The sequence below is a fragment of the Trichoplusia ni genome, chromosome 17 (genome assembly GCF_003590095.1).
Source record: "Trichoplusia ni isolate ovarian cell line Hi5 chromosome 17, tn1, whole genome shotgun sequence".
NCBI lineage: Eukaryota > Metazoa > Arthropoda > Insecta > Lepidoptera > Noctuidae > Trichoplusia > Trichoplusia ni.
Genome location: NC_039494.1, coordinates 4,221,022 through 4,246,777, shown reverse-complemented (window position 1 = coordinate 4,246,777; position 25,756 = coordinate 4,221,022). Strand labels below are relative to the sequence as shown.

At 33.3% G+C, this 25,756-nt stretch overlaps 1 protein-coding gene across 1 annotated transcript in view; it reads right to left on the bottom strand.

The window, feature by feature from the left end:
- Positions 1-25,756, bottom strand: part of LOC113502422 (putative uncharacterized protein DDB_G0277255) — a 183,257-nt gene that overhangs the window by 131,535 nt on the left and 25,966 nt on the right. Inside the window, exon 2 of the mRNA XM_026883987.1 lies at positions 14,311-14,466. Within this exon, the coding sequence (XP_026739788.1) occupies positions 14,311-14,442 (132 nt within the window). The 5' untranslated portion in view covers positions 14,443-14,466. The remainder of the gene's footprint in view (positions 1-14,310; positions 14,467-25,756) is intronic.

Here is a 25,756-nt window from a genome sequence, read left to right as displayed (position 1 = left end):
GACTAAAAATTCATCCAAAAATATAAATTTTGATCATTGAAAATATGTCATAATCTTTTTCAAAATCAATAATACGCCTAATATCTTGACTAAATGTCCTAAAATTTGTTTTATTTTTTTAAACATAAGAGCACTATTAACTCTGAGTGTCCAAACACGGCATGCTGCAATTTGGAAATTCGTAAAGAAAAATCTTAGTTTTAAATTATTATCCTTCTTTCATTGTACTCAAAAGAAGAACACCCTGTGTCGTGACAATGTCTCTACAAAAAGCTAGACATAGCCCCAGGTGTACATTATTACATATTAAATACTTTTTGGAGCGCAAAGGTCATATAGTCCGTCATAAGAGCAAAAGTCGTAACGGTTGTCAGTAATAATTTTATTTATATAATTTGTTTGAGCAAAACGGCATGTGTGTGTTATCATAGTTATACAATAGAAAGAAAGTTTTAACATTATTCGTCAGATTTTAACTGTTCCGTTGGTTGGTACATACTATCCTTTTTTATTGTACGGTGCTGTCTGTGTTATTAATATCGAAGCGTGCATTAAATGTACATACAAAAAGCTTTGTTTAGGCAAACACAAAAAAATAATCAGAACTGCTATTTTAAGAAATTCAGACTGAAACTGAATCCATCCAATTTTATACATAGACATCTCTAAACGTAGTCAACTACGCTCTCTGGTACCGCAACTTTGAAACCCGCCTATCTATACGTCAAATCAGTACTCAAGCCGACTTTCAATTAAGACTCTTGCGCAGAACTTGGTGATTATTATAATAAGCGGGATTGTTCCCTTGCGTTACCGTCATGACATCACGTAACAAGTTACTGCCTACTTCACACGGTAACAATGTATTGCAGGTGTCCTTATGACAGAGTTGCAAGATGGAAATTACAGGAGCATTTTCATATTTCGAGCGTAGTAACATAATACTTTCTTAATTATTATAACAGCGGACAAACGTTGAAGGAAACTATCTTAAGGAAACCGACGGATCTAAGCAGGCTTTAAATGATTCAACTGCCTCATTCGTGAGATTTTACACGTCTTCAGCCAGGATGTCACTTCGTATAAGAATAGAAAACTTCAATGAATGGTATGGAATTCCATTTTGACAAGCGACGTGACATTAATTTGTCAATGGGGAAGAGACTAATATTATTATAGACTGAGAAATTAATTTCAATCAGTATAAATACATATTTGTTTCGTCAGTTACAACTCGGAACATTAATGCAATAACTTTGCTACCATCAAAACTATACACCAAAATGCAAACAAAACGCAAACAGACCTGACCTATACCAACAATATAATTGAAAACTCAGTAGGTAATTATACAAAATCAGTGTTGCATAACACCATCCGCGAAAGCAGTAATTATCCAAATTAAACGCAACTTACAGATGTCTATCTGTCGCTACTTTCCAGGTTAAAATGACAGAGATAGCATGAGCAGCGAAAAATCTAGGTAAAATTCGGTGTTGGAGAGAATGCTATTACTTCTAAATGACGATGATTGATCACGAGACCTTCGTGCTCTTCCGAATAAACCATCCAAGCATTAAGAACTTGTTAGAACTTCACGTGCAAAGCCTATTAATTTATATGTAATTAATTATTCGTAAATAGTTGTTTATGTAATAACATAATGATGATGTATCTCGGTTGAATATTTTAGATATAATTAATGGGAAGCAATATCTTTAGCATGTTTTAACATTAACGTTATGTAAATGCTGTTTCGGTAAGTTATAACTGTCTTAATACGGGGCAGAGGGCTACTCTCATTATAATTAATAATTTTAATTCATGAAAATAAATATTGAAACTGGTTACGATAGAATATGTATTAACTAAAATCTCTAACATTATTTTGACTGTAAAATGACTCTACCTATCCATTTTAAATGTATTTTGACACCCGTCAGCGAAAATCCTAGCATTAAATCATATTTCATTTTAAATCGAATCAATAACATGTTTTTATGTCTTGCGTGAGTCAATTTTATGACCTATCAAATGCTTATTCTAGGCATACAGTAAATCATTGTCAATAAATTCATACGGGCCTACCTCTCAAACATTATAAACACATGATTAATTATGCCATCGATTAATTATACATTAATTTACGTACATTACAATACATTAATAAACTCGCAACGTAATAGAATTAAATCTACAAATAAAAGCCTACAATTACGTTAAACTATCACATGACTACTGGTAATTGTGATTCTCCTCGGTTGACGTTTTCCACAGACTCAAATGTCAGATGGAAAAGATACCGTACATAATACTACGTTACACTCGTTATGTAATACAACACTAGGAATTGGATAATAATGTAAAATGATTGTTTGTTTGGTCATGTTTTCCTAAATGGGAAAAGATTTAAAACTATTTTGGTAGTCCGATGAAAGTGTTTAAGGAATATTTTGTGATCTTTATCATTCTTTAATAGAGTGAGTACTACAAGTAACACCTTGGTAGAAGTCGTGTATAAGACTGTTTACCTGAGTAAAAACCTTAAATAAATGTTTACTAAATAATGTTAAATAGTTATAAAAGTTGTTTTTGTTCTGTTTTTAATGTTTTATTTGTCTGTATGTGTCTGTCATTTTGTGTAAATATGGGTGTATACCTGAAAATAAACGTATTTTATTTTTTTTATTTTATTTTAATTAACTTTTTATTTATTGCCACAATATCCTCAAATTCGTAATGCAGGAGTGAAACAGACTCGTTTTCAATTTCTTTCTAGACAAACCTAACGGAGACTTCGCGAATTGTGCAATAAAGTACACCTCATAATCTAATTTTAAGTTTGGCAGTACCAAGAAGTACCAAGTATTAATCAAACTGTTTATATCCTCGGAATTTACTGCTAACCTCAAAAAAGAATCACTCTACTCTAATCTTATTTATCAGCTCGGATAAAAGCCTAACTACATATTACCTAACACCAAAACATCGATCTTCAAAGAATCGAAAGGCACTAAACATATTAACTCATACATCAGTCATGACTATAATAAATCTCTCATAAGTAATTACTCCAATAATTATCAGTAATTATAATTAAAAGTGCAGCCTGTATTGAAATGAACTACGTAATTTTATCACGATACTCATACATAAACAGTCAATAAAACTTACTCATGTCAGGCCACCCGTGATTTGAATAATTTTAATGTGTAACATCTTCTTTGCTGCAGAGGTTCGTATATTTTTCATACATCTTAAAACTATCTACTGACACAACTTGTGTTTAGCAATGCTGCCAGCCCTTTGGGCACACTTCCAGACGACAGCGATGCCGATGAATTTTTTGTTGCTTTCTTTCAATTATTGTTTTTGTTTTTAAGTACTTATTTTAAGTGTATATTAATCTAGGTTGTATATTTATTAGTAAGAATTGTATATAAGAGCACTTGATTTAAAGTAATTAATAAATTTACAAACGTAGCACAAAATTGTTAAAGATGTATGATGAGTATGATGTACAAAGTAAAGCTTATTTCTATATGAAATCTCTTTCAGCAGACCTGCGAAAGGAGGAATAAATTACTAACACAGACCTGTACAAGTGTGTCCGACACAAATTTAATTAAAAACTCACACCTTTATTATTATATTGTTAAGTTCCATTTCGTCGTTTATCTTCCTTAACATGTAACAGTTCTAGGTAACAGTCTACTATAATAAATTAATTTAAAAAGCGTAACCTAAGGACTTTCTTGCCGGTTCTTGTCCATAGAAAGTCTATACTACTGTAACGTTTTAAAAGTGCCTAGAAAATATTCTACTTCAAACAAAACGCTTTTTATTTCGACACATCTTGGTTTTCCATTTCCACTCCAGATCTCTCCCAAAAACTTCTAAGACATCTTTAATCACAATTCACACCAACAATATACAATAGAATTAAAATCAGTTATAACATGACCCGAGCTAATATTTATATTATACATCATACATTACTAACTAAAAATACAAAAGCTCGTTACAAAGAAATACACTTACAACAAGTAAAACGGTTAATACGTTGGAATCGTGATCTGTGCTTTCTATTCAATCCACATTTAATTGATCACTCTACACAGTTCACTTATGAATTTGTTTAATGTTGTTCATTCTGATGGTAAACGTTATTCTTTATGGAGATAAGAAGACAAAAGTTGTAGGGTTGTCACTTACAATATCTATACTAAAAATATTTTTTTTTATCTTTTGCAGACAATTTACAAAATAAATTTAACTGCAATATTTTAGTAACTTTCACTCGTACATACAACTGAACAGTCGTTGTCTAAACTTAGTCCATATTTATATATCAATCAAATGTTACAGGAAATATCATAAAATCATATGGTATACTTATTTTTTAAATCATAAACTCAACATGTAGGAGATTTAACCCTTAAAGCACATGATATAACACAATTTTCTCTTACAAAAATTAAAAATAACAGTAATAAAAGTTAAAACCATCAGATAGGCATCCCTAGCCTCTTAATTACGGCCCACGATCTCCCGGCTGTCGGCGCGCATTTTAATTTTACGGTTCACCGAGTCAATTGTTATTATTTCTCTAATATAATAATTGTTCAATCTCAGATGTTACTGTGAGAAGCAAAGATTGATTCAAATTAACCAATTAGTTGTTCACATTCATTATAAATATGAAAAGAAAATTTGTAAAGAACATCTTCATAATTCTTAATGAAGAGTAATGGGGTTTTAATTTTATAAGTGGAAATCTGTACAAACTATCAGTGGATTTCACATGTATGACGACGACGGACGTTTACTTCAAATAAATTTAATTGCATATTTAATATTTCGTGAAATAGGAAATATTACTCTGTTAAGCCGAAATTAATTCACCGAGAACCTTCTTGTGTAGTAATAATTTGTATATTTAAAAAAGTCGTGAAACTTATATCTACCCCTAAATACTGAAAACTTCTATTTCTGAATCATTCTATAATATCTATCAGTTGTTATTTTACAAATAATTAATTTAACTTGATTTTGTTAATAATTGTATATCAAATTGCAAAATACAGGCTCTGCGTAATTCGGCTATAGATGCCAAAAACGTATACGTATTTTTAATAAAGTAAAATTTGGATAAATAGCTTCTTTGAATAAAGATTAATTATCCTTATAAGTAAGATTTTAACGGCGCCTTCAATCTGAGTCACGTAACATTATTCGGCCAAATGCGTCTTATAATCATAATACATTTGTTTAAACAAATGAAAATGCTTAAAATGAGGTCAGTAAACTAGTACTCACATAATATTGTTAATATCACGCAACGCCTTATCGGCAGCGATTTGTAGCGCTTGATATAAAATAAAACAAAACATACATATATAATCATAAATCAAAAAGAATCCAATCGTATTTTAAAAAACCGTTTTCTTGGACTAGCAAGACGTAATCTAAAGAAATGGTCTTCCCATATACATTCAGTTGTAATGCAGATCTTTTATTCCTATCGACTAAAAATTGTCTGAGCAAAAAGCCTTTTTGTTTATTCACTATCAAACGCCTAAAATAATATAAAAAACAACCTGGATGAACACATAGCCTGCTTTTAACGACGATTTTGCAACGATAACCGATATTCAAGAGCTAAGCCGCGGGTACTGACACACGGGTGGGTATACTGTGACTTTCCTATATATTAATCGATATATCGGCAAGTCCAATACGAGTTTGTGCCAGAACTTCACAGGAAAGCGGTAACTGCATGACTTCAATGTCTATCCTGCCAGTAAATAAATAACAAAACACATTCGCGCGTTTCCTTCAATAGTAATAAAACAAGTTTTGACCAGTCAGCAATAGAAGCGGCATTTTCTTTCGCTTAACTGGAAAAGGAAGGAAAGCCGGCTATCAAACGCACTATCACCCAATTAAACCACACGTGATACCTTCTAAATTAAATTCGAAAGCTGTTACATTTTCATAGATATTAGTAAACATGTTAATAGAAAGGGCTCTTGCGTAACACCCAATCATTCCATTGTCTAACTCACGAATTGATATCAAAACTTAAATACGTAATTGAGAAGCAATTGATTGCAATTTCTTGTTTTGGCGCGCTTACGCTAATATTCAAGAACAAAACGATTTGAGATCTACCTGCTAAGGTATAAGAATGAAATTTGAATACCATAAATAATTATAACTATCTCGTTAGTTTGTAGGGGGCAGTGTAGATCGCCGGAAGATGTGTAGTAATAAATATAATGGTTAACGTTTTACGACGAGTAATCCAATGCCCTTAACAACCTTATGGGAGCTTAAGGCGAGAAATAATCGATTTAATGTATCGATTAAATCTGTATCGATAATCGGATTGTGTAAGAGACTCATTCATAGATAACTCGATTTCCATGATGAAAGTGTTATATGTAACGAAAGTAACATCGTTTGGCGATAGTTTAATCGATTGGTACGAAAGCATATTCAAAGAACGTGTAAAAAGCCTTTCTTTAATTCCATACTTGCCGTCTACGGCTTAAGTAAAAGTGGACACTAAAATGTACATACTATGGCCGTTAAAATGATTGAGGGATGCATCGCTTTACTAATACACGTTGGTCGACATTTTGATCAAGATATCATGGATTTTCCGTAACTCGTATTTGCTTATATGCAGATAACTTGCTTGTAGCTATAAAATATACAAGGAAATGTCTAACATGTGAAATAATCTTAGTATTTAACGGCTATGGAGCGAAGAACTCGATTCTTACACAAAACTGGTCTTTTAGCTATAGACCGAGATTTATGCAAGGAGGGAAGGGGCAGACCTCTGTCCAGCTGTAGAACACTAATAGCTGAATAAAATAATAAGGCCAGGCTAATTCCGCGCCAGCGAGATTGTTCGGTCCCTATAGTGGTGATTGAAAGTTGACAAAATCTATCAAACAAAATGTGAGAGCGAGACACCTCTACTCCAAGTTGTGCGCAGTCTTGCTCTTACAAGTCCAAGATTACTTAAAAATGTGGTAGTGGGTCTTCGATGAGAAAACGCCATAACCCTTGATAACAAATACGCAATGATTCTCACGCACAAAACATTCGAAAGTGTGGTTGAAGACGTTCACACAATACGTTATTAACCACAGTTAATTTAACTGAAACTATGACAAATCGCTAGTAACAGTTTAACAATAACTACGGTTTAGATTTAACCTTTGATTGAGATCGTAATCAGTTTTTATAGCTCGCGACACTTGAGATTTTAATACAATGGTAGGTATAAGAAGGTACTTTGAAGGTGTTAAAATTATTACTTAATCTTTTAATCTGTTCTTTCAAAGGAAAAAGGTCACAATTCCTTTATTCGTAATATTAACAAAACGTTCAAATGTATGGAGTTGACATTCCATTTTGATAAATCATTTAACTTTGACCTGACCTATTGACGTTAATTATTGTAAATATTCAACTTGGATCTAAGGACAGTAAACTCTTACATAATACATTTATGATGCAGAAAGACATGTTTTTAAATTTGTCTGCGGAATGACAAAAATATTTAATGGGAGTTCACACCTCGTGGGAAAAGGAATCCATAAAACATCACTTCGTCTATCTGGACTTATTTTATGATAATACTTAATAGCATATTACTTTTTCATTTACTATAAATTAGTTATATTATATAAAAGGAGAAATATTATGTAAACCTTTAAATGAGTCTATTTGTGTATCAGAAATCGTATAATTTACATCTCATAAATTATAGTTGACAAGATTATTATCTTCGGTCAAAAGGGAAAGACGAAACGATGGTATTTTAACTTATATAACTGTATTTGCCTATTGTTCGTGTGTTTATACATTGATTGATTATGGACAATATTTAAAAAATAATCGATTTAATATTTCGTAATATATGACCCAGCTATTGAGGCAAAAGGTGACGACTGCAAGCAGAAATTTCTAATAAGCCTCTATATCCTGTTGAAAGCTTAAAACACCACAATTTATTATTTGAAATATTTTTTAATTCTTTTAATATTAAAAAACTACAATGACTTACATGTAACATTTATTAGTTCTGTGAAACTTTTATTAGATCTATTTAGTTCCATTATGCTTGTTGTCATGCAATTTCAATTCTTATTTTCGATCATCAAAGGCACATTTTAAATGAACCTATATTATACTTATTATCATTAGTACTTGATCACAAAGCTTATCGAAAACTAATTAACAAAGACACGTAATGTTACCTAATTATGAATGACTCCACAAATCCGAACTTTCCGATCTCAAGGACAGTCCTTTTGGTACTGAGCGGCACTTTTTATGAACAATTAAATAATTTTACGTTAACCAGACCACACTTTACGGTTGTAGAGTTGTAATTACAAAATATTCCGTGTAATATTCTATCAGCATTGACATTGGTGAAACTAAGTGAAAATTAATCAACGATAATCAATTTAATTAATTGGTACTATGAAGGTGATTGAAGTTTAATGGGATAATTGGATGGAGTAAGTTGTTCTGCAGTATCTGTGTTTACTAGTAAGTTTTATGATGTTAAATGCGGTTTTGTAATATTGGTAGCATTTGGAAAAACCTTATCTTAAATATTAACGAAATCATTTTATAACATTTCTAGTAAAATAAGAGTTGCAAGTAAAATTTTACCGAAATGAAAACAATTTGTATTAATTTATAACATTCTGGGTTACAATAAGATCCTTAATTAAGAAACTTTTTGATGTCCCCTTTATCTGTCAAGTCTCTTAGCAGTTAAAAATAAAACTAATTCATGATCTTTACACACATTTCAACCGCATTTTAAATCGGATTAGATCACATGTTAGTATGCGTGCCAAGTTTGGTACGCGTAATCTTATAATTGGAAACCGTGACCATAAATATCTTCGGAACTACGATATTTTAAATGTAGTCTAACAGTTTGATACTTTACTTCTCCTTTTAACTTTTGCTGTCTAGTTTTAAAACCAGTTACCTAAATTAGTATTTAGGAATTTACCTAGAACAATTTATTGTCGAATTTATTATTAATTACATAACATAGCGCATTAATTAGTACAAAGATTTATTTACAATAGTGCTACTTATTAAGGTACTTTTATTAAAATAGTATACACTATGATTCCTGAACGTAAAAAGTGGGCCTTAGTTAATGAAAAATTCAATTCAATTCAATTCTAAACAATTGAAACTCGTATTCAAATTAGATTATCCAAAACAAATCATCGTTCTCACAGACATTAGAAGTCATGTGTGAAATGAATGACAAATTGTAATAAGCCTTCAAATTGTCCAAATTGATTCAGATTGGAATGTGGATTTCACATTTACGACTGTCCACGCTAAAAGCATACGAAGATGAATTGGCGGTTCGAGGCTTTCGTGCGTCGCGTGCGTAAAACTCTTGTTACACAATACGTTTTTTTATTAAATAATAAAAGTTTCTTACAAGAGTTACTCGTGGCGTGTTTTCTTGTTTTTTATTTTGCATCTCTGATCTGTTTTAGTGCTTTGAGAATAAGAATTGAAGACACATTACATGTACTCTATTGGTATTGAGATTATTTGAGATGTTGCGGCGAGTAATATCACTTTTTTTGTATTATTTATTTGATATAAATTGCAGGAACATACAAGTATAAATGTGTGTGTTTTTTATACCTAATTGCTTGCTATTCGATACCTATGAAAGACTTTCCGTGTCAATCTTATATTCTCAGAAAGGGTATTAAACAAGGTGCTCTAAAATCTTTAAAAATAATAATTTTACAACTAGACGCAGTTAATTTCGTCGTAAGATAAGCAAAACCGACATTTTACAATCTATCACAGATCACTATTCACCATGCTAACTAACGGTTATTTAATAAACGAATCGGAAATGAAACAAGTCACAAGTCACTTTAAACGATATTAACACGTAAAGTGACCATGTACCGAAATTCTTAAAGTGTGAAAACATGGTGTTTATTTGAAGGTGATCATTAATCTCCATTCAGTAATAAGCGATGTGAACATTTTATTTGCCATAACCTATAGATCCATGGTGTCTGCGCCGGAAATTGTCGCCCGCGGCGCTGGCCCTACCACCACGCCTTAAACTTTGAATATTGCAGTTGTGTGAGCGTGACAACGCGCTATGGTAGATAGCGGCGTCTCCTTTATACATACTCAAGTAATATTTTGAGTGGTGTTAACCTCAGATAGGATTGTCGAACAAAAGGGTGGATTCTTATTGTTTCGATTTGAAATTGTTTGTTTTGTATCGTCTAGTGTGTTAAGTATAACTGGGCAATCTTTTTTCAAACATACCGACAATGGTCTAAGAGCCCGTGGACCCCAGACCTACGTTATTTTATAAAAGCTGAAAGTTTGTCAGCAGATGCTCCCAACATAGGTAAGAATAGTGGTCGATTATGGAGTTTGGGTCATGGTGGCTTTGGCAGATAAACGGTATTAAAGGTGCCGGTACAAACGTTCACTTTACATAAAAATATGATTTTATTATCCCTAATCTTTGAAACACATTTTTTGAACTTTGACAGAAAGACTTTTGACAGTAACAGTAACGTCTCCAAAATGTTCATTGGAATCGCACCTTTAGAATCGGCGTTAACGCCAAAAAGTCTAGTCAAGGTATCCAACAATGTCTGAATAACGATACGCGTCATCAAGCATCTACTTCGCTTAAGAATATCCATCAAGGCATAATCTGACCATCCATCATGGGCTGAGTATGATCGCTTTAAGTATACATTTTCCGCTAATATTATGTAACAACTACCTTCTTCTAGTACCTACAAGGAAAAATCTATGTGATAAATCATAATAAACAACATTTCTAAAATGCAAAAGTATTACAGAAGTACCAGTCTGAACAAACTGTGATATAATGTGACAGACGTATGCGAGAACGACGCACAGTAAATGCATAGTAACTATCGCCCTTAGGTGTCATGCTATCTTTATCAATGTCAATAGGAATGTAGAGACAAAAAGACATTTTCGAACGTCACCTACCTAAGTATCATACTTACTGTCAAACTATTTCAAAACATGACGAAGTAAATTCAGCTCAGATTTTATTATTAAATTCAATGTCCATTTCATTCAATGACCTTCAAAATTGCCGGTACATCTGATTAAGTATGAATTAATTTATTGAATATTGTTCGTCATTACGCTTTTATTTACTCTGAGTAGAAAGCAGTACATGGAGATAATAATAGGGTCATCAATGAGCCTAAATATTATTGCGAATCATTTCAGAATTCATATACCGATAATTTGAGATACCATTCACTCGCTGACTCGGCATAAGTTTAGCTCAAACTTTAGAGAGCTAGGAAGTACCTAGTAATTCATTAAGCGTATTTCAAAGTTAGTCAAGTGTGTGTATGTAACAAGAAGTATATATTATGTAGTGTTTATTATACGTATACATGCTTATTTTGGAAATGACTTAAAATTGGAAAACATTTTTCACTTGTTTTTGTTTACTTCTTTGTTGAAGGTTTGAAAACAAAGAATAGAGTCGAATAATGTCGTTGGGTAACAATGGTATCTAATTAAGAGTAATAAGTCACGATCACTAAAGGTACACACATTCCTACACTCGAAAAACGTCGTTTCATAATCGATTAATTATTTCTAAAATAAACTATATCCTATCAATTGCAACACTACTACTTACTTAATTACCAACAAGTGGGTTCACAAAACATCAAAGCAATTAAATTTAAAATACAGCTTATAAACAACATGGACCTTCTGATTCCCCCGCGATATGGCTCAAAGGCACCGCCCGTAGGTTGAACTTTCTTCTGCTACCGACGTGAGGTCGCGTGTATTTGCCCGTAATTTATGGGTCAAATTAAAAATAAAACCTTAAAGATGTGTATCTATGGTTGTGTAGGTGTATGTGAAATTTTGGTACGGCCTACGCTTGGCACATATCATATTTCATGAATTGAGCGGTAAATTTATTAGATTTATAGTGGTACTACAAAGTGATAAAGTTTCGCACACAGTTTATAATTAGTAAGGAAAAGATGTAGTATTTGGAAATTTGAAATCATATTGTGATGTAAAAGCCACCAACATTATTGAAGTGTAAAATGTCAGTAAAGGATCTAAGTTTTGAAATTATAAGAAGCAGAAAAAAAAAATCATAAAAAATAATAATAATTCAAATAAAAAATGTGCAACCTACTTTTATGTATTCTTCGATTTTTAAATTGGGCGCCTACGATAGGCTGAGATTGAATTATCAATGTAAAACTCAAGCATTCATTCATTCGATATCATAAAACAACAGAGAAGTAAAACTTCACGACAGGGTCAGTAAACTATCACAAATGTAGGCTAGTAATCCTATCACCTCATATCAGACTTTCTTATAAAGGAAACTAAACCTAAACAATGTCTGTTTATGGTGTAAATTAGCTTGATGGGTTATACGGCTGTGTGAACTTTGTCTCGGCTGACCGGTCAGTTTCGTATTACGGGCTTTGCATTTGATTACATGCATTAGTAGAACACAGGCGATGGCGATTAGGTATAAAGCCAAGTGACAATTCTAGGTATAATTTTGGGATGGGAGTTTTCGGAATGCTTAAATGAGGCATTTTGGTTGTTTTAAAGTAAACGTAATTTCCCTAAAAGCAGAATTATAAATTCACTGCTAAACAAACTAAACGATTTACTTAATTTTAAAGATAGCCATTACGCCTTGACATTCGTAATTTCCTTAACTGATAGCCGCCATAAAACTTTGAACTCCAAAACCAAATATGGAAACTGTCGTTGAATGAAACGATTCACTACGGGATTGTGTACGTGCCATCATAAACATGACCCGCCATCTTCCCGTAACTTAACTTCAAAGTAAAACTGAATTAGTTATTTAGTTCGCTCGATCTAAATTAATGTCCGCACAACGAATTCTGCCCATCTATGGTCATGGTATTTTAGTCTATGCTTTGATCTCACAGATAAGGAAGCGATCTGACCACTGTAATGCAATTAACTGTTTATTTATTAGCCCTTAAACTTGCTACTGTAAATTTTATGGTTATAATTTTATGTGAGGTTGTTTATTTATATTTTTCATATTAAAGTTTTTTAATGTTCCACAAATATTTTTTATATGGCAACTTTGTTATATTTGGCGGTAAGCCGCCATTTTATTTCTACTCAGCACGTTAAACAGATTAGCTCTGTCGGTAAAGACTGTCAGCCATTTGTAAGCGATTCGTGGCGAGGAGTGGACATGAGTTATGGTGGTTTACGTAAAATCAGCTGTGAGCCAAGCGCAGAGTAAACAAAGTTGTTGGTGTAAGGATATTGGAGACGTGGTCGCAGTGCAAGCGGGTTAGCACAAGCGGCATAGATGTAACAACGGAAGACAGATTCAGAACAAATCATTGTTTATGTTTATTTATATAACAGAAGCAATATATTGACTAATATTTTTGTAGTTCTAGCATCAATACTACAGTTTCAACTGTTACACATATTGTATGATAAATTGATAAATACCACTATCGCAACGCAATATGGCAGCTGAAAACTCAAACTCGAATACTAAACGGAATAATCTAATACGATTGCGTATATTGAATCTTTTCTAAAACCGAGGGCTTGAACTAATAACATTTTAAATAACTCATCAATTCATTGAATATCACTTTCACTGCAGCGCACAAAATATAGACGTTTAACGTGTCTGTCACGCTTTCCATCTCGACTTCCTATACGTCTTCTCATAACTACTAAGCCAATAAATTTGTCGTTTACTAGATAATATATGTTAAGTAAAGTATTAATTAGTAAGTTACATCCTTAAATAACATGAGATAATTCTATTGGGTAACTGGTGTAGGAACATGCTCTGTATTTGATAGCTATTATGCTGAATTATCGTTGATTAAAAATAAGCATTGCAATTTTTTATACAAATAAGAAACATATCAGATGAGTGATGTTAGAGGGAATAGAAGCCTAAGAACTCAGTTCACGGGTGAGTGAAGACAAAATTTTATTTTTAGTGATCGGTAACAACTGTTCTTTTTACTTCAATCTAAGTTAGCTCAAAACAAAATAAAATATAACTGTATCTTAATGTAGCGTGCTCATAATGCTGAAGTTGTTAAAGCGAGACTCCCGATGCGAACTTCAGTCTCCCATCTCGCTTTTACGTCATCACTACGTCACCTGGTTATAATACACACTCAAAAGTTTTCCTCTCCTTACCTGAAAGAGCAGATATCCAGACTCATACATCCAGAAGTCATCGGGCGCGTTGCCGGGCTTGGTGAGTTGTATCGCGAGGCAACGCTGCAAGATCAGCTGGCAGCGCTGCCCCCCCGTGCCGCGACCGCTCATGCCTTACACGGGTGGCGGCATGCTCTGCAAGGGAAAACAAACGGTTAGAAACAGATAGAAGATTGATTGGTCAGGTAGAGGAGTACGTAGGTGACATAATTTGAGGATAGAAATGCTGAGAATGGTTCGACAAAGCCTCTTGACGAAGGTCAAAAAATCTAAACTGAATATTATAATTTTGTTTTTTTTTCATTTTTATTTAAGAGCTTGTCTTTCGTCAACATTTATCTGATGCGGACACTAATTTTGGAGCTAATAATTTCATTTTAATTCCAGACATAAACCACCGGCAGTTTTTCGTAAATAGAAGATAGGGAATAAAAAAGATAAGACGGAAAAACATTTTAAACTTCAGACTTAAGGACTATCATTTTGAAAATAATTGCTCATCTATTGTTAAGGAAAACTTTAAGTTAAACTGGTTACGTTATTAAAATTGACCGTTACACGAAACAAAACAGTATGGATAAAAACTGTATTCAATCGCTGTTACTAAAAATAACTGTTTTATGTTTAATATAAGCAAAAAACTACATGGCCACGTAAAACTATTAATAAAGTATTATAACGCTATTTATGTGCATAAAAACTGTACTATGTATTTCCGCTTACAGGCCTACCGCGGCTTTATGCCCTTACCAAAAAAAAATGTTTGTTTTAACTTTGGCCCACTCATTTGGACTTCTAAAGAACTGTCCATAGTTTTACAATCGCAAACAATTAAAAAAAAACTCTACAAAAAGTTTAAATACGGAACACACTCCCATGATTTAAAAATAGAGTTGAGAAAACCGTACCTATTACGTGTGAAGATGTCAATTTTGACTTGAGGATTAAGACGTCATCTGTTGACATTGAAAATACCGGTAGCTGATTAAATTTACGATAAAAAATATCCGTATAATAAAATAGTCCACAAAGATTTGAAAATAGACAGCATAATCTGGACGGATATCGATAAAAGAGATCAATGCCAAATACTCGTTTAAACCACAGATAACAGCATGAATAATTCAACCTAAAATAGGCATAGACGACCTCCAAAAGTCCTGCTTATTTTCCGTACCGAATCGCTGAAACAATACTTTGTAATACTTTGTATATTAGTAATAACAGACTGGTGATCACCACTTAGACCCTTGACATGACAGTTTTAGAACAAGGTGACATTAGGTATTGTTTACAATGTCCTTTGCTTAGCATTTGCGGTTGCTATAATACCGGATACGTAATAGGGTATCAGGTAGGTGTCGTGATGATTGGCGCGCAAGATTTATAAATAGAACATCGATAATTGTTTCCACCTCTTTGCACTTTGAATTAAAAAATAATAGTTTAGTAGCACCAAGAAGTTTTCATCTAACATTCAAGATGGCGAATTTGAGTTGTTAAATCGAAATAAAATTTTAAAAATACTTTACATTATTAAGTGACTTGAAAACGAATGTTTCGTTCATTGCACACACATCAACCATTAAAGTCACTATGGAACCAGGAAAAACTTTAGTTCTAGCTACATAACCTAACCAATTTCTATTTATGTATTTCAAGTATAATTGGACATCTTTCACTTATTTTTTCTGTAGATTTCCACTTATCTCGTAAAGTGTGCTTGTTAGGTGATCGTCAGTGGTGAGTGCGGGTTTGATCTCCGACCTCGCCACCAATCAGGTGACTAGTTGTGCTAATGTGGCCATTGTTGGCTAAAACCGACAAACTGAACTGCCGGGACTTTCTCCTGTTTTATGGGTATGTGGCTAATGAGTGACTTATTAGTACTTGAAACTACTTTAACGTATTAAAACAAGATGCCATAAGAAAGTTTATATCGATGCATCATTTGGTAACGATTTTAATTTATAATATTGTTAAGTTGTTCTGAGTTTACGACTGAAATCCATGACGATGACTTATGAATTCCCTAAATCTAGCGATCTATAATAGATCAACTGAGATTGTAACATCAACGATCCTTCTTTCTCAATACAGGAAGATGTTTTATGTACAGTTAGACAACTGACAAATTACAAAAGCCCACTTAATAAACTATAAACGTTTATGTCAAATCAAAAACATTCGAATCGAACACAAATCCAATGTTTATAAATGAGGAATTTTATTAGCATGAGGTTGGGCAAACTTAACAGTTTAATAGTTAACTATGCGCTGAAATTGTCACTTAACAAGAACTGGAGTAATTACATAAGCGATGCAATTTCAACGTCCAAACCAACAGCTTTTAGCGAAAGCATTTCCATAACCATCTGGTTTATTCAAATAGTTTTACAGTTGGTGTAAACCTTATTGCGTTTTAATAAGGTTTAGAATCGTATCTTTGAAGTTTGTTATCTTGGTATTAAGTTAGTTTATGATAAATTCTAAGGCAAGTACAATGCTGTTTACATCATATTATGTAAATGATTTAGCACGTCGGGAAGAGGTGAATAAAGTGTTTTGTGTTGATTTGGTATAAATATAACTCATTTCGTATGCAATACGTTTAAGAAACTTGTTTAATTTCCTTAACTTTTATGGCGTATATACGGCAGTGACGCTTTTATGTTGATAAATAGCTCTGGTTGCATTGTAAAAGGAAAAGTGGTTCTAGAACTCCACTCAGACTAAGCAGTATCAAAATAAAAGATATTACCTACCTACCATGTTTATATTTTATCATCATCCTTGTTTCGCGGATGTTTTACAAACAGTCACATGTACATATACACCAAGAGTACCAAGACCTAGAACAAGCGTTCGTGGATCACATAAATGCTTGTCTAACGCGCTCAGTAGGTTTGGCGTGGTAACCTCAAGCAATCGACTACCCGTGCAATCAAAGTCAGTCATTGTGTTTCATAAGCATTCAATTCAGATACAAATAGAACACCAGACTTGTAAAACGCCCCTATAGTTGTGGATGCATGCGGAGATCGAACGCGCAACAAATCAAATGTAAAGCAAACACCGTAACTTGGCGTAATACATCTGATTAAAAAAGCAATATTATCGTCTCGTATCAGTTACCTGACCTAGCTTAATAATAGGTATTTTCGAAGCAAACATGTGTGAATCTCAGCCCACATACAATCTAAAAAGAACAATGACCATTTAAGTGTAGAGATAATAAAATTCCCGTTTTAGGAGATCGTTACACAGAAACATGTGTCTTCTAATTGGATTACTACTTAAAACTGTGTTTTTTGGAGCTAGTGGGAACTGTACAAAAAATAAGTTTGGTATGTAGTCAATAAGTAGTTAATAAGTGATTGCGAAAACGTTTAACGATTGATAATTAAGAATCCTTACGGTACCTAAGTGGTTTAAACTATAACTTTTTGATTCTATTTTGGTTGGTTTTCGGTATAGTTATATCTAAATGAATCATGAGGTGACTTTCAGGCTAAGACTCCTTGAGGCTTGATGGGAATACCTTAAAAATACAACTCAGTTACATTCATAAGAACCATTTCGCTTAAGACCGAAAATTGATTTTTTTTATCGTATGGTTCTACTCCAGCTCGACCGATCTAGTATTTGGGACAGCCGCTAAGATACCCAAAAAGAGATTCTATCACCATTCTCAAACCACGTTCGACACAAATAAATATTCATTTCCTTTAAAAATGTCTGCGTGTATGGGCCCGTACAAATTGCCGAGCAGTCCATTTAGAGTATTAAGGCCGTGCTACACTATCGGAGCCATCATAACGGCATTAACGCCAATTTCGATGTTGTGTAACACGCTTTTGTTGCGAATGTGACTTTACGTCATCAGTTGAACGTTTTCGAACTGTTTTTGTGGAAGTTAAGATGTAGGATGCTTTGTTTCTTGTGAGACTATGAAGACATGATGTTATGTTGAGGGTAGTTAGAGATATATGTGATATAAGGCCCGGTAATACACCGTGTTTGATTAGTGGACAACTGCCACTATGGCCTTAGATAAATTTGTACATATTACTTTTTTAGTGTAACAGATGATTTTCGAGACCGATGTTTGAAAAACCCAGCAAAGTAATATTTTCTTTCTTTGTTTGTCGACTTTTCACCTTTAACGACTTTTCTTGTTTGATTATCGTTCCCTTTGGATTTTAGCAACTCCATTTTGAAACACGTCTCGATAAGCTAGCAGGCTCAAATTTTCAGGGTAACTTTAGACCCGAAGACAATGAAATTTACAACTATAAAAAAGCCTGGACCGATATTGATAAAATTTGAATGAAGTGACATTTAAATCGTGGGTTTTTACATTTTTTAATGTAATAATTTTATTCTAAAAAGTATTTATAAATCAATATAATGAACGAGGTAAATAAATTCCATGTCACGTGATGTCCAACTTGAAAGGTCTATTCAATAGATATTCTATTCAACACGAAGAAATAGAACTATTGAAAAATGGCGCCATTTTCTCTTCACAGTGGGTGGCCCGATAGTTTTGCTACATAAAAGGTATGACCATTTTTCGTCTAAGTTTACCTGTCATTTCCTTATAGATAGTTTGATAGACTGGTTTAAAGGTTGTTATTACGCTTTGCTATTGTAGGTACAATCACTTACAAAAGTTTATGAAGACTAGCACTTTAATAGTTTGGTCATGTCGAAATGCAATCACCATGTATTCGGGACCGAACATTTTCCAGAAATCAAATATTTTAGAGGTCGCTGAACATTTATGCAGTTTGTTAAAAAACTGTCTTAGTACAACGAGTCTCGTTACTAAGCGGTGATTTTTATTTTAAAAACTATTTTTTTTTGTAGTCGGTAAAACAATTGATTGTCAAGGTAACAGTTTATTCGTAGTTGTAATTACTATTCAGCTGCAATGCGGGTCTTTAGACTAATTTGCATTCTCTTTTATTTCTATTAATATACCTATGTGGGCTGAATAAAGCCCTGACTGTTGGACTAAGGACCGTTATTTATGGTACCTAATTGAAGGAATTTCTGATTTATACAGTATTTAAATTATGTTTTTATCATTTATATTTTTTTTTAAATCAGCTTCCGCATAATAAATTGAATCCTGTTTCACAAATATTCAAGTCACATGCCCAAAAACACCCAGGATAAGCATTCGTGGATCACAAAAAAAATCTTGTCATGGGCAAGGGTCGAACCCGCAAGGAGTTTGGCGTGATTAATGAAAACAGCGGTATCGCAAGTATAACTGAACCAATTTCAAATCCTAACCCTGTATTTTTCAACCTCTACCAACCCGTCACATTACTCGACCGTCAAATAAACCCATCTAACATATATCATAAAGCTTTCGTCCGCGACTTTCTCCGAGAATATTAACAATGTGATTACTTACACCATAAAATATAATGCTCTATGCACTTTCATCTCCATATAAAAGAGCTCCGAAACGTATCTACTTCTGCAGTTAAGTTAAAGAAGGCTTGTTATTGAGAAGGTCGGTGACCTACCCACACATAGGCATTAAATGTAATAATAGTTGTATTTGCGGTAAATAAATAAATTAAAATGTTTACTAAAATGGCTGTCCCGCAACCGTTGTTTTGTCATATAAATAAGTTCTAGGGAATAAAAAAATAGAGCTCTAATATCTGTTATCATATTACAAAACAAAATTCCAACAGAATCGGTCGAGCCGTTTCGGATTAGTTCAATTTCACGATTGACACGTTAATTTAATATATGAATTAAATATTTTACCGTGTAAACGGATATCTAAAAATTGACTTTCATTAAATTATATTCGCGTTTTATTAAAACAGTCACTTTTAATGGACAAACTTGACACTAAAAGACCGAGTATTTCGCTAAAATCGAAGATCTGTTTCATCCCCAATCTTTCATACTTACACCAGCTCCCAAAATACTGTTATGCTGTCCCCCTTTACCATATACATATAATATATAATATAATATGCGGACAACATCACATACATTGTTCTGAACCCAAAGTAAGTTGCTAAAGCACTTGTGTTATGGAATTCAGATACAACGAAGGTACCACAAACACCCAGACCCGAGACAATGTAGAAAATGTGAATTTTTACATTGACCCGACCGGGGATCGAACCCGGGACCTCAGAGCTAGCGACACCTTGAAACCGGTGCTCACGTCACTCGACCACCTCGACGTACATATACCTTAATGTTTTATTTATCGTATCGGATCAATTCAAACACACCCCAAAGATGACCTATATACTCAACAATAGATATAAATGTGGGAATGTAACCAGACTACCAGGTTGTTGGTTGTGACTGCTGTCAAACCACACAGGTTGTGGACCGAGTCAAATGATGGTGTCGGGTTACAGCGTGGCATTTGTTAGCGCCAACAGGATATGCGCTGTGAGCAATTTTTGCATGTTTGCGTGCATGTTATTGCTTACTTTTGTAAATATGTAAGTGTATTTATAATCTTTAATTTTAACAACAAAAAGGTATTTAATAAACTTTATTACAGTTTTTATGCTGTTCTTGCTATGTGCACATCCTAAGACATTTTCTTTCATATTATGTAATTGAAAGAAAAAACATTGTCAAAAAAAACGCACATGAAGAAATGGCTTATAAAAAACAAACAATCGCTCAATTAAAAAAAAATAAGATAAAATGGGGTCCAGCATTCGTAGTTAAAAAATCCAACATGGCCGTCTTATCGACCTGTCATCTTCGCACACGTCGTTGACCAAACAGGTAGCTGAACTAGATAATATAATTTTCCCACCGAAAAGTTTTTGACCTTTAGTTAGAACAAAGTGGTACAAAATCTCCAGTTACAGATGTAAATGATACCGAGGATTCTGCGAAGAGATAAGTATACAATAACATACCTACTAGTGTTACTGCTTAGTTTATTGTTAACCAGATCATCGTGGATCTATTACAAAGTAAAGCAGAACAGAATTACTTAGATAAAGTGTCAGATATGTTGCGTTTGTTTTGTGTTGTGTAGACAAAATTCTAAATAATATTATATTACATTACCATATTTTTTCTGCTCATGTTCTTTTTTATTAGGATTCTTCTTTTGTTTAATTCTACGTTCGACAAATTGTATTTGTATAGTTAGGTAACATATACAAACTGTTAGTCTTTACGATTTAAAAGATTATGTTGGACTTTTAATTTCCTTAAGAAAAGCATCTTCCTTTTAACATAATATTATCGCCGTAGCAATTATGATACGAAATGTTTTTCAAGTGTTTGTCTGCAACCAATCCAATTCTTTTCTCTCCTTTAACAATTTATTCAATTAAAAGGTTTCTGAGAAATCCCAAACACACATTATAACACATATTAGGCACTAGTGTGGCCGTTAGTTTCATTCTAACTAGATCAGCTGTCAGCAATAAATCTACGAGAACTAGTGGGCGACAGATATCGCTCCTATTTATTTAGTACCAGCTGTTGTTCGTTCCCATTGTATTACGGATATTTTTAGTTGATTGGTACGAGAAAGGTTGGAGTAATAAAAATGGAAAATGCTTAAAAAAACCGTAGGTAAATACAAAGCAAACAGGACGTGAGAAAAATTATCACATAAGACCTTATCCATAAGAATTTTTAGCCTTCTCCCTAAAGACATGGATTGCGGAATTCATTTAAGGCAGTCGCTAGACTCAATATAAAATTCGGTATCTATCAACAATATCAGCCTCGTTAAAGGCCGATTCCTACACTAAACACAGCAAGGTAAAATTTACTCAAATTAAGATTAAAAAAATATTGCTCAAAAAACAATTTTATTACTATTATATTCCTAAAAGTGAAAGTAGGGAATCGTATCGAATGCAACAACGGACTCGCGCCTAATAGCACACAAGTCCATCACACCAGTGAATGAACTTCGTGGGTGTATTCATTCATAAACTATACAATATATTAGTATCAATTTATTATATTTGCAATAACTGTTATTTTCACGCTTTTTCATTTAGAATAGTTGTCCAGTGTAAGTAGAACTGTAATACTGTTATGTTTCTTCACAATAATGTTTCAACGTATTTCGGTATTGTAAGCACAAAACATTTGGATTTATAGTACATTAATGTCATCGTTACTGCGATATTGCCTTATTACTGCTTCCAAAACGTACTTTAATGCTTGTTAAAATCGCTGTTATGAATGATTATAACGGTAATTTATTAAACTTTTCCATTTCTATATAGCCATTGGTGCAATTTTTATACTAATTTTATTATCTTGAGAAAACTATAGGTATGTATATTTAAGAAATCAATGGTTAATATTAGTTAGGAAATTTGCCGAAGTATATCCAAGAAGGTGTATCTGTAAGTACTCAAATTCCAGTCACGGAAGATCTATGCAGCGACTAGCCAAGAAAATTCAAATGTACGAGCACAGGTGCACTCTAATTGTCTTACTATCAGTGGCAGATGGTCAACAAACTAATACAAGAGTGCTACCACCACCTATTTAGCGTAAAACTTGCATTTGTGGAAAAGAGACGCCACATAACACACCATGTAGTGATCCCTCTCGCTTGGTGACCAAATATCACAGCTGTTATATTTTGTCACAATATGAAAAGAGAAAAGTTTAATCTCAAAAAAGGCCGAATATAAAAAAAAAAAACAGATTAAGCAGACCATTAAATAGGTTACTATTTAAGAATTCATTGGGGCAAGAATTAAGTACATCGTCTTCTTAATCGAAGATATTATTTCTGCAAAGAAACTCTATTATTAAATACAGCTTAGGATTATATGTTGGCTAATAAACGGATGTTAGAATGAGTCCTAAACTTGGTCTAGAATATAAATCGGCGCTACACCGTTACGAATCATCATAATATCCTGTGTAGTATATTATCTATTTGTATGTGTAAATATATTTGTTAGTAACTAGCCATGAAAAATTTGTCGCTTTGCTCTATTTTTCATTAAATCAGACTGATTGACACTTTTTTATCGGATCGGAAATCATCAAAACGAGTTGAGCGAAAAGGAGTGTCAGACTCTTACTGACTGAAACCTGAAACCCATCCATGTTTTTACCTTTGTCCTTCATGTTACCCTTTCGGACAATTCCGCTTTCCCGTCAGGTTATTTGGTACACTGCAACATCGGTCACAATCTTTTGTTTTGCTCCATATAAATAATATCAGTAATAACTAAATAAACATTAGAAGGAAAACTTCATAAAAAATAACAGAATATTAAATTAAAATGTCCCCATACGCAAGCCGAGTCCACTCCAGCCCACCTGACGTCTTCCGCACGAATATCAACGCTGACCCTAATAGGGCATAAATACATAAAACATTCGCCTGTCCGTCTGTCACAACCGGACACACACCGCTACATCCGAACGCTGCGATCTGAATGTCAATGCCAGTTCAAGGCAGAAGGACTTGATTTACTCTGCATCGTGTGAACGGTTTAATTTATTCATTAGAAAAAGTTTGCTTGTTTTATTGGACTGGTTTTCGATCGCTCGAAGCGTAGACTTTGAGACAAATACGTGTAAAGTTGATGTGTTATTTTGAGCACACTCTAATTACTCATGAAAAAGAACATGGCAGGTACATAGAACCTACTTTCTTATATACCGGCTTCTGGTCTTTGTATTTTGGCATCCATTTCAATATGGACTTCTTGCATTTGGGAAAGGGGTTCTAGACAACTGCTGCTCGAAATCACTGCAGTACGTTAAGCCTTTACGACTTATTGTACTTGACTTGCAAATTTTAATATGGACAACCCGTATAATTTATATTTATGAATTTGCCTATCTTACTAGCACAGACACGTGAATCATAATATAAGTAAGGTAAAAATAAAATACGGGAAAATAACAGGATACCGTTACCATCTTAACATCAATATATGTACTTACATTAATACTAAATTTAAATGTTACAAATATGTAAGTATGAAATACTAGCTATTGCCAGCGGCGCTGCCTGCTACAAATTGATAATGATCCCACGGTAACATAAAATCTGGATTAAACGTAAAAACTATCCTGTGTTAATTCAGCTAATAAACAGAACTATTCGTGTACCTAATTTTGTCCAAATCCGTTCAGTGGTTTTTGCGTGAAAGAGTAACATATAACCATACTGTATATTATAAACTTTCGCGTTTCATTGTTCTATCATGTTTATGATGTGTGCATGTGTGAATACAAACAGATACAGAAACTTCATCTTGTATAGTATTCTCCTGTGTACACGTATTGTGTAAATGGTTGACTGAAACTATAGTGATTAAATTGAATAGATTGGTACCAACATTCTTGTTTGCTTCGAGTTTATTTCCTATGAGACTAACTTGGTTTGTTTGTATTGATACCTTCGATACTCACTAAACAGGCTTTTACTTACTTATACATTCAATTTATAAAAATATATAGTCGACTACAAGGAAGGTTTTTTCGTGCGTATCTTGTATATATGTATGAATTAAGTACATTGACAATGTTTATTAATACAAAACAAAACACGCCTGTGACGGGACTTCAGTAAGTTTTGTATCTTGTATAAGGTTTTATTTTTTTCCGTGTATAGCCAGGAGTCACAGGTAGGAGTCCAGTCTATGGTATTTTTTCATTGGTGTAATTGTATTTAATTACAAATAATATCCGCTTTTCCGACAATCAAAAATGATAAAGAATCTTCATAAACTCTTGAAGCTATACTTCGATCATTGTGGCAGTAAGATAGGGCGATGCACCACGTGTAGTGGCATCCCGCTTACTCAACGCCACACTGTTTTAAAAATTCAAGATCTCATGGTACAGGCCCGTTCCTTTGTTATAACCAATACAAAACAATAGCAACGTTATCATTTTGATTACAACGCTATAAATAAGTTTTGCAATTTACCGCAATGCCAGCGCTAGCGTAAAACCGCCTGTAATCCAATTTTAACTACAAATGCAAAGCAAACAAAATAACTGCACTTCGAGAAGCGATTTCTATTAATACTTACATTTAAATTGTTGATCGTTTAATGCTATGTATGGAACTGTTGAAGTTAATTCAATATGACGAACCAATATAATATGAATTGGAATTTTACCTAGAGGGTTAGCTCAATATCTCCCTGTATGTGATGAAGCCTGTGCCCAGCAGTGGGATAGTAATAGGCTGGTATTTAGTATTTTATAATACAATGATCATGAATTGCCAGTCGTCGCTTACTTTCAAATTGCAATTTGGATTTTGTCACGATATTTTATTATTATTCTACATATTAACTTCTTAGAAAATTAGGCAAAGACAGACTTAGAATTAATAAAATTGGTAAACGCAATAAAACGCAGATTAATTAGAATACATTATTATTTTTATTACTTTTCGATA